Source organism: Belonocnema kinseyi, chromosome 9 (genome assembly GCF_010883055.1).
Source record: "Belonocnema kinseyi isolate 2016_QV_RU_SX_M_011 chromosome 9, B_treatae_v1, whole genome shotgun sequence".
In the NCBI taxonomy this organism is placed as follows: Eukaryota; Metazoa; Arthropoda; class Insecta; order Hymenoptera; family Cynipidae; genus Belonocnema; species Belonocnema kinseyi.
This window is the reverse complement of record NC_046665.1, coordinates 60,736,827-60,748,323: the sequence shown is the minus strand read 5'-3', so window position 1 is coordinate 60,748,323 and position 11,497 is coordinate 60,736,827. Positions and strand designations below refer to the sequence as shown.

Here is an 11,497-nt window from a genome sequence, read left to right as displayed (position 1 = left end):
TTCTGTAACGCTGTATTAGCTAGGTTCTAGATAGAACTTCTGAGTAGACCCTAACGAGAGTGCCCTTTTATCGCCCGATGATTAGTAAGGCCCCGTCTAGACCCTTTCTCTTACTTGATAAATATATAATTTAGTTGAATATTTAATTGATATGACAAAAAAGGTATTTAAAAAATAAATATTAATTGATTGCGAGTATTTTGACTTTACATCTTAATGGCCTTATTTACAGTGAATACATATATTTCATTTTTAAACATTATATTACAAATAAAATTTCTAACGCTATGAAGTATCGAAACACCTACATCTATACCTGAATCTATCGCTTAGAAGTCGGGAGTCTTAACCATTACGCTAAACCTTCGAGTTGATAGTCGATGTAAAAGCCATACTCATAGGCTCCAGATCAAAAAATTTGGAACTCTCTTTTTCTAATTAAATATTTATTATTATACGACGTAATGTACATGTAAAATATACGAACTTTAAATAGGAATATCAATAAAATAATTTTTAAATAAATACTTTCAATCGATTGAAATTTTTCTTCCTGTAATATTTCGTTTTTCCCGTTGTAGACTACATTAAAACTTTTTACAAACACAGGAAATGTAATTTTTTCTGAACATTTACAGTTTTTCATAAGGGCGGCATTTTTTTCTTAAAAAAAAAAAAACAGGATAAGATAGATTTTCCATACCTATATACGAGGTACGAAATTCTTCACTAGAACCTGTTAGGGGACCCATCAGTTTTTTCTAGACTAGATATTCTAGAGGGAAGATTTTGAAGGAACTAGAATAATTACAAGATTTTTCTAATACAGCCTTTCCGTTTCCATCAAATTATTCAAAAACTCTTGAATATCGTATATACTTTTGTAAATTATAGATAATTTTATTAATTACCTTCGGAATTGTTATAGATTTTCGATTCGGAGCATTCCGAAACATCCGTAACCTCACTTCGATCACTACTGTGAGCATCATCTTCCTCATTTATAGTTCCTTCGTTCAATTCTCCGCTTTTCAATTTTTGATTCAATCGAAATTTTTTGGTCCTCAATCTTCCTTGATCTTGAAGTATTCGCTTCCTCTCCATCGTTGATAAACTTCATAAATAATAATTTTAAAAAAACCACAGAAACTATATAGGCTCTACCTACGTTCATCGCACGCATGCGCAGCTGTGTGTCTATTGGAATTCATATTTTTTGGAGGAGGATTGTCTCTTTTTTAAATGTGCCGTAAAACTCTTACAATTTTATTTTTAACTGTGTTTTTCATTATCTATATTATAAGAAATATGATTTTTGTTTTGTTTTGGTGATGATTGGAAATATTTCAGTAAAACCTGGTTAAAACATAAGATTGGGGCCTAACTAGGCGTTGCGTAGATTTTCTAGTCACAAAGAATAGAAAATCTTAACAGTGCCTTCAAGGGTCCTCACTAGAACTTACTATTCCAGTTGTTCTAGCGAAAATCTGACCACCGCCCTAATTGACATGGGGACAAATGGGGCGATTTCTGCATGGGTCCTATGATTATAATTTAATAAAAATTCTATTTTTATCTTGATATTGACCAATTTAGGAAAATACCTTTCGTATTTGAGTAGTGCCTGTCTAAATTCGAAGCTAGGACCTCTCTAAACTTTCCTGTAATTGTCTAGAAAGCAAACAGAGGTAAGCCTACCAACCCCTGCCAAGAGCCTGCATAACATTTTCTAGTCAAGTTACCCTTTATAACACCCGACCAGTTCCCTGTTTAAAGTAGGGAATGTTAGGGCATTTTCTACACGGGTTTGTATTACCCTCTACATTTGTGCACAGACAATGCGAAATTTTCTGCATTGTATGTTAAAAACTATTATATTAAATGTACATTCTCATTACGATAATCGTGCTTCGCGCTCAACAGTTCGGTTGTATACAGGGTTAATTTTTTTAAATTGTCGAAAATCTAAAATTTTGAATCAAATTTTTGGATCTATGAAAAAAATAATTTTTTCTATTATTTGAAAACTTTTAAATTTATAAAAGTATTTATTTGGATTATTTGCAAATCTTTCAACCGTCTATAAGAAACTTTGACAAAAATTTCTATAATTTGAGAAAAAAAATTTGAAATGACAGTATAGTAAAAATGTGTGGAAAATAGTGCCATCTATCCCACTTTATTAGGTTTTCGTATCAGAAAATTTGAATGCTGATTTCTGGATCATGATGAACTTTTATGGAAACTTTCTTTTTTAGGATTTTAAAATAGGAAATAGAAATTGTAATTTTCTTGCTAACCTTCATTAAAAATTAATAAAAGACTATAGTAGTTTTTGCGACAAAGTATCGTGGAACTTTCAAATTCATTGGCTCTCTGTTGTAAAAAAGTTTAATTCTTTCATTTAAAGAATAGTTCCTTTAACTCAGAGAACTTTGTTTGATTCAACGAAATTTCTCTATATCAAAGAAATATTTTTTTCCACTGATAATTTTTCTTTAATTGAAAATAATTTTCTTAATTTTGAAGTTATTTTTAGTTCAATGAAAACATGATGTTAAAGAAACGATATCTTCAATTCTGAACAAATATTTTTCTCCTTGTTTGTGAATTCAATAGGCGGGTATATCAATTAAATAAATGAAAGTGGTACGGATTTAACTAGTATCAATTTTGATGGTTAAATATGGATTATTTAATTAAGCTCTGGAAATATTTATATAATTTGTAGGTTTTTATTCAAGACAGTGTCTATATGTACCGAAAAATTTCTGCTATTTGTACAGAAATTTCGATATGAATAGTCAAGATCCCGGTATATTCGTACAGAAAAAACCTGGCTAAATCGTGATGAAATTTCGGCACAATTAGCAACGGCCCAGGTGGAATTTGAAGTCAGCAGCTGGCCAGTCTACGACTGGAGAGCCCGGCTTTAAGCCGTGAGCTGACCGGGGAGCCCGGCTTTAAGTCGGGAGCTGGCCGCGGTTTCTGGTTGGAATCCGACCAGCATCGTCATTCTGCGCTGTCCAGCGTCCGGCCATGGAGCATGGCCGGGAGCTGGATGGGAGCTGTCCGGGGATTTCAACCGTGGCCCGGACAAGATTAATTGCTGCTTTACTAGATTTAAATAATTCGTGTTTCAATTGTATGAAGAGCATCTGCTACTGAGTTAGGGACTTAATTTGATTCTTTTTTACTGTAGAATTGGAGCATATTGATATATAAAATTCCACACGCCCAGCACACAGGCAACATTAACTATTTTCGCGTAGTCTTTGAGAGACAAAAAAGATTCAAAAAATAAATATTAAATGATTGCGAGTATTTTGACTTTAAATATTAATAGTCCTGTTTAAAGTAAATACATATAATACATCTTTAAACATTATATTACAAATAAAATTTATAACGCTACGGGGTATCGAACCTACATATATCTATACCTAAATCTAACGCCTAGCAGTCAGTAGTGCTAACCACTGCGCTAAACCGACAAGTTGAAACTTGTAGAAAAAGCCATCCTAATAAGCTACAGTTCAGTAAAGTTAAAGTACCAAATTTTAATTTCTACTTTTCTAATTATTTATTATTATGCGGCGTTATGTAGATATAAAATACAAAAATTTTTAACAGGAATATCAACAAAATACTGTTTAAAATGAATAATTGAAATCGATTGCAATATTTCGTCACGTGCATTGTTTGTAAGTCTGAACTCATAAAACCTTAAAAGGTGTGGTGTCAAAAAGATATTCATCCAATATATTTTCACGCGTGGAACATCCATGCGGGTATACACATCCATTTTTTAAATAAAATCAGACAAGGTAATTAAGTTATAAACAAAGTTTAACAATTTTATTATTGCTAATCAGCGCCCAGCCGGCTACCGTCTGAGCATTCGATCAGAACATTTGTCCGATCAGAGCCCAGTCAGCCTCCGACTGGAGTTTTGCATTAATTTTGTCTACCGAGTATCCGACCAGCGCACGGCTAGGCTCTTAAAAAACAAACATAGTCTGGGCAATCCCCGACTAGAAACCTTGTTGTACCAGGGCTAACCCGGGCTATTTCCAAATATTAAAAATCTGTAAGTAAAGAGCCTCCAGAAATTATTAACTAGAAACGAATATGAATATGAATATGAATATTTAATAAACAAATTCAAATTTGATCTATTATTTTTAATATTCTGCTTTTTTCGATGTGGATTCTACATTTCGTTTGAAATAATTACCAAATATTTTATGACTATAATGTGAAACGTTCACATCTTAACAATTTCCCAATCAATCTATCAAGTTTGTTTTTTTGGGAATATTAAGTACAATAACTTGAGGACGACCACTTATTATTATGTTAATTATTTAATCAATAAAAATGTTTTATCTTATAAAAAATTACGAGAGGAGCAATCATAATTTAGTCATTTTAACACACGGAAACAACTTAAAATATCTAAAAATGTTTCTTTTTATTTATTATAAGTTACTCGATAAAATATTTATTTTTAATATATACAATTTTATAAAGAAACTCGCGATTAAAAAAATTGTTTTTAACATACTTTTTTTGTTATTTTTAACGCAAACAACATAAAAACGTTCCCATTTGTTAGGAAAAAATTCATTAAAACTTCTTATGAGCAAATTAAGAACATGTTTAGTTCTTAAATTTTCGTATGTAACTATAAAATTAAATAGTTGCTACCGTTTGTCAGATTATATCAGGGAGACATGTTCAAAAGCAAGTTATTTTGTAATTTCCCCGGTTTAAGAAATGAATATCATAGGATAAAAAATAAACTTATACCTTATTCTTTTATACAAATTGTTTAAAACTTGACAAATATAGAGATTTAAAATTGTTAAGAAGCTAAAGAAATTGTTTGCCATTGGAGAATATACAGTGGAGAATTGATATTCTTACATTATTTCTACTTAAATCTGTTAAAAAACAAAGTTTTGCCGAAGAATTACCAAATTATGTATATGCAGGTTGCGACTTGACCGGGAAACTTTGTTTGTTGTTGAAAATTCATTGCTCAGGTTAGAAATAAATTTACTTGGTAGAAAAAAACGCTTTTATTGAAAATTTGTTTGTTTTTTGGTTGCGAATGTTTTGCTTGAATGAAAATGAAAATACCCATCAAGTTGAATATTTCACAATTTTAGTTGAAAATTCGATTTTTTTGCTGAGCATTCATTTTTTGACTGTAAATTAGTTTATTCAACTTTTGGTTGAAAAATAATTTTTTGTAGTTGAAAATTCGTCTTTTTTATTACAACTTTGACTATTCCAGTTGAGGATTCAGCATTTTAGTTAAAAATTCATTAATTGAGATGAAAATTTATTTGTGTTTCTAGAAATGTAACTATTCAATTTTCTGTTCAAAATTGATTATTTTGTTTAGTTCAAAATTCAACTATTTGTTTAAAAATTTGTTTCCTTTGATTGAAAATTTAGCTATTTCGTTAAAATTCATGTATTTTCTTCAAAAATTCATATTTTTGGTAAAAAATTCAAGCATTTCAGTTGAAGGTTCATAATTTTATTTTTAAATTCATTTATTTTACAATTTTTTATTCTGTTCTGTTAAAAGATGATTAGAATGAACGTCATGATTTAAAACGAATGTTTGCGACAAATATGAATGTTTTTTATTAGTTAACTGGGAAAATTAAAAAACTTGACTAGGAAAAACCGGTCATTTGAAATCGTCCGCCGAGTCGCTACCCGCATGACAATTGTGTAAGTTAAAAAATAAAATTATTGGGTAATAAACTTTCATGGTTCTTGATGAGCTATAGCTACTGGTATTATTAGTATATTATTTAAAAAACATAAACTTCATTTATTTAAAAGTATCTAATTGTATATATTTTTATAAAATTATTTATCAAATAAATAATTCTTATATCTGAAAAAGTATCATTATATAAATTTGTAAGTTTTGTATAGTTACTTGTAATTTTTATTGCTGAAAGAACTATGTCAATCTGATGAAAAATTGCTAAAATGTAGAAATTGTATCAAAAGTTAACAATCGTTAATTTATAAGAATTGATCATAGGCATTTTAGTTATTTTTACTTATTTGGAAAATGTTCAAACCCATGTGAATAGTCTAAATGTAAACAAAACAGCAAAGTTTGAATTTTCAGATACCTAGAATCTGTGTTTGTTATCGTTTAATAAAAACAATCATGAAAAACATTTTCAAAAATTGACTCGTATTGTTTGAAACTAAAGTGATTTTCATTTAAGAAGAAGAGAACTTCCAATTCTTTTCAAAATGCGGATAATTTGTTGAGAGTTTATTCATTCCGCTGTTAACCGTCGCCCCGCGAAATAATGATTTCCCAACACAGAAAAATCAACAAGTGTCAAGAAACCTTGGAAAAACTATTATCTCCGATCGAGCAATTACCTTCCAGCTTCACACATGCTTCCATTACCACAGCCCTTCCACCTCACAATCTTCATCAAACATTAAAAATTGTATCCCACAAATGCGCTACGATCCGATTAGTTAGGCCCGACTTCGTCTGAAACTCTCCTCACTCAACTCATAAAAAGTATGACGAATCAAAAAGAAATTTCGATTTCGCGGAGAAGCGCCTCGCGATGTGTCAAACGCGTGGCAGTTGACATGACATGAGACGCCTTGGTAGCCTTCGTCATCGTCGCCGTCGTCGCGGCCGCCGTAACGTCGGCATCGAAAACTGCGCAAGGTTTCCCTCTTTTTCTGGGAGGCGCCTGCGCAATAGGCAACCCGTTCTATATCATAGGTAACACATGTCCAGGGACGTGGCCTCCCACTTTCCATCAGGACGCGGTCCCGCCCAGTACGCTACGTCACTGGTGCCCTGATTGAACTTTCCCCGCAGCCGTACCACAGCCGGCAGTCTTACCCTACGCCATTGGCTGGGCTCTGACGAATAGGAGGTGCCGAGCACCTCGACAGCGACGGTCATCGTAGAGGGGGATGTTTGAACAAGACTCGGCAGCTCAAGAGTACCGGAGTACACTCGCTAACCGGCCTCCATCCACACTACATTACACAGAGAGAGGAGAGTGAGTGAGAGGGTGCGCCCGCTCAAATAGACCCGCAAATAAACCCCGGCGTTCAACGTGTGTTGTTACATAGCGTCGTGTTGTGTTGGAACAATAATTACCCCTATCGGAACCTCATTGAGTGCCGTGTGTCGCGGACATTGTTCGGTAAGGACTGCGGTTAGTTTGTTCGTTGACAGTTCGTTCGTGGGTGTTTGTGTTTTACTTACGCGATCTGGCCGATATATACCGATATCTTGTGACAATTTCAAGTCGCGTTTAGTCAAGTGAAATAGTGTCACCGATGTTCAGTAATCAGACTTTGCTAATGAATTAGTAGTGCTTCTGTAATCAAGTCAGAAGCTTGTTCTCGGAGACGGATTTTAGTGCGGTGGTGTTTGTTGTGTCAAGGATTCGCGGTCCCAGTCGCCGCGCTGGCAGCGTTCATGGTTCCAGTTTGACAACGACAGGATTTTCCACCCCCGATTAGCTCTATGACCATGTTACAGTCGCAGAAGCTGTACAGCGAGGCTGGCAGCCTCGGCACCATGACAAGCGCTGCTATGTCAAATATGGGCAGCATGGGGCCGACCTACAGTTCCATCAACTCCTTAAACTGTGTCTCCATGGGAATGCCTATGGGAGTTGGACCAAATTGCAGTCCCCAGAGTCCTGGGGCCTTTAATATGAGCACGATGAGCTCAGCCATTGGAATGGCGACAATGGGTGGCCAAATGGGTGGCTACGGTGGTGCTGGAATGGGTGGCGGAGGTGCGTGTATGAGTGCCGTCGGCTACGGATCCCTTGCTCCAGGTGGTGGCGGTGGTGTTACAAGAGACTCGCTCTCCTTAGCTGAACCAGATTCGCCAAATTCGGCTCTTCAACGAGCGAGAACCGATAAGTCTTACAGAAGAAGTTACACACACGCGAAACCACCATATTCCTACATCAGCCTAATTACAATGGCAATCCAAAATGCACCTACCAAGATGCTAACCCTTTCCGAAATTTACCAGTTCATCATGGACCTCTTTCCCTTCTACAGACAAAACCAACAACGCTGGCAGAATTCCATCAGGCATTCCCTCAGTTTCAACGACTGCTTTGTCAAAGTACCAAGGACTCCAGACAAGCCCGGCAAAGGATCTTTCTGGACTCTGCATCCTGAAAGTGGCAATATGTTTGAGAATGGATGCTACCTCAGACGCCAAAAGAGGTTCAAAGATGAGAAAAAGGAACTCACGAGGCAAACTACGAAACATCACCACCACGGCTCTGGTGGAAACGGACATGGTAGTCCTCCATCGCACGAACTCAATCATGGAAAGAAGACACCTCTACATCACGGCCAACCCCAGGACGACAAAGACCTACAATCCCTAGTTTCATCACATCACCATCATCACTCCGGTGGTCTACATCAACACCACTCGAGTTTGAAAAGTGACACAAACGATATTGGAGGTTTGTTGGGTTCGGATCTTGGTGCAGCTCATGATGAGCTTGCTGCCATGGTTGGAAGAAGTTTACATCCTCACCTTTTGAGCGACCCTAGCGGTCTTCACCACGGGATGTCGGGAAGCTTGAAACAAGAGCCTCCTTATACGGCTGCCAGTCACCCCTTCAGCATCACGAGGCTACTTCCTGGTGCGACAGCTGGCAATTCACCAGGTTCCCAGGACACGAAACCACCAGAGTTGAAGATGTACGAGCTTCATCAAAGTTATGCGAATTACGGCTCGCCTCATCATCCACATCCACATTCAGGGCCGCCTGGGCATCACCATCACAATGGAATGCATGGTTCGAATCCAAATCCCATGCATAATATGAGCAATCATCATCAGGACTATTATCAGAGTCCTCTTTATCACCATGCAAGTGTTACTACGTCCAGTGCACCTCCGCCTCCTTCGACAACCTCGGCGGCGGGGTTGTGACACCACGCTTCTCATCCTTACGCTCTGGCCTGAGTCGCTACTGCCGCCTATGCCGCCAACATCGTCCCGAGCATCCCAACGTCTTCCGTCGACATGGCACATCGCCAAAGATTTGAGGAAGATGTGCCTCCTTGTTGGAACGACGAGGACGAGGATGATACTTTGTAGTCATTTTCGTACAAAGTATTGTATGGCGGATTCGATGAGCGTGAGGTATTTTTATTAGGTTTGTTTTCTAGTTTTATGTCCATTTGTGAACGTTAAAAATAGTGTGTAAGGTTGGTTAAGGTGATTTAGGTTGTAATGAAGTACCGCTCAGAATTTTGAATCGGTTTTAATCAGGTCCAACTGAATTATTAAAATTTATTACTGATCCGAAGAATTGTTTAACAAACAATTGACAAGATTTATTGCAGTTGTCAATTTTTTGGGAGACTATGATGCGAGTATGGATCACAGATGTTTTTAAATTATTTTAAAGATTTTTGGCAGTTTAAGTTATTTTTCTTTACCAATGTAGACAGTTTTTCCAAATCCTAATGGAAGTTATTGACTTGAAGGTAAAGTAATTCACAATTTTAGAAAAGAGTCAGATTTGCGAATGTGCGAATCTTGCATAATTAAAATTTATTTTTGTAAAATATCAATTTTTCTCGCATAAGATGTATTGTTTATCACTATACATTTATTCTAATTTGGATTACTTTTTACTCATGAAAATCCTTTATGCTTTCCTCTCTGTCTAAAAAAGGTTGTATAATTAATAACATTTCTAAGAGGCTAATTTTGGTAATAGAGTTAGTAAACTTTTTTCTATAAAGTAGAATGAAAAATAAAAAATTCTCTTATCTAAGACCAAGATCATAACATTAAACTATTATTTATGTACTTAAAAATTCCGAACGTTCAGAATAACTTTTTTAGTGAACTGCAATTTAAATTCAAATTATTCCTCAAAGTAAGGATTAGTTAGAAAGATATTGACAAAAAAATAAGAGTGTGATTTTTGTTTGTTAGTGAAATATTATTTCATAACAAATAGAAATTGAGAAAACACAGTCGTTATATTTAGACGGTAAAAACTTTAGATACATATTTGCGGTAAAAAAATATTTTCACAACACTAATCATTTTAATGATTTATTAAATTTTTTAATCTTCCAAGGCAAGGCGTTGAATGTTCACTCAGCAAACGATTTGGTTGAATCAACAAAATGTTTCTTGGTTTAACTATGGAATATAGTTATTATATTGAAAACAAAATATTTTATTGACCCAACTGAAATTTTTGTTTGTTTTAACCAAATATTTTCGTAGGTGGAGTATTTGGTTTTCTTTCAGCAAAAACATTTTGTTTAATCAACCGAAATTTGTTGGATATAATCAAAGTTTCGTGTATACAACCAAGAAAACAGTTTTTTTTATTTTTCTCTCCTATTTTTTAATACAAATAAATAAAGTGTCATTTAAAAGAGGGCCTTATTTAATAATTCGCTGACAACATTATTTTTGCACTATTTTTCGGAAAAAGTATCAACTCTATTCTTTAAATTATTATAACCTAAGCAAATCCTGAAAATTAAGTGGACTGATAATTCCGAGCGTTACTCAATACATGCCGCAGATAATTTATTTATTCTGATAAAATAATTTGTTGGATTAACGGATCAATTGATTGGGTCGATTAATAAATTTATTCATTGTACAAAAAAGAGCTGCGATATCTCGTAAAACCCGAATTGCTTCTATCAGTTTTAGTTTTCGCAAGTTAAGATTCCTGAGTACTCAAAATAAATTTAAATTTATTTTGATCTTTCATTTCAAAACTAAACGCAAAAAATGAATTGAAAATCGTTTCAATTTGATCTGAATTTTAATATATACTTTTTAATATAACCCGAAATCAGTTTATTTAAAGACTATTTTTAATTCACTTTTCATGTTCGTTCATTTCATGTTGAAAGAGAGATCAAAATAAAGCGACGGTTTTTCGCTGAGTTGGGTTGAATTTCAGACTTCATTATATTTTAATCTCCAGAGGATTATAAAAAACGATGAAGTTTAAATTTATTTTAATAATAATTACAGGATTACCGTCAACTATTATTTTTTATTTTTTTTCTATTTACTTGAAAATCTGCTGTAAAATTTTCTTCTACAATGTTCGACATTTCAATTTTTCTATAGCACAGTAAAATTTTTTTTGCAAATTTCGCTCTTCAGTTTTCATTAAAATTACTTATGAAATTTTATTATTATACAACTTTTTGCATTGTTTCCAAATTGAAAAAAAACATTGATACAATTTCTGTAAAAACTTTATTTTTTCGCTTATTTGTAACTTGAACAAATAATTTATTTCACTTATTTTAAAACTGTTCATTTTTTCTAAAAATTTTATTTACACTTTTTCCAACTTTTTTTATAAATTCTATTTTTCACTGCAAACAATTACATAGTGCTTTAAAATGGCGTTCAGATAATAGTTATTGTGTTCTTTTT

General features: G+C 34.1%; 1 protein-coding gene across 1 annotated transcript; it reads left to right on the top strand.

Annotated features, from left to right (window-relative positions):
* The first annotated feature begins 7,062 nt into the window (after positions 1-7,062).
* LOC117180349 (silk gland factor 1-like) lies at positions 7,063-11,162 on the top strand. The gene has a single exon (XM_033372796.1). It carries the CDS (start codon positions 7,550-7,552, stop codon positions 8,993-8,995), a length of 1,446 nt encoding a protein of 481 aa, XP_033228687.1. The 5' UTR covers positions 7,063-7,549; the 3' UTR covers positions 8,996-11,162.
* Positions 11,163-11,497: the final 335 nt, after the last annotated feature.

Excerpts from the sequence above, each read along its gene's own strand:
- LOC117180349 (XM_033372796.1), top strand. The coding sequence starts at position 7,550 with ATGACCATGTTACAGTCGCAGAAGCTGTACAGCGAGGCTGGCAGCCTC.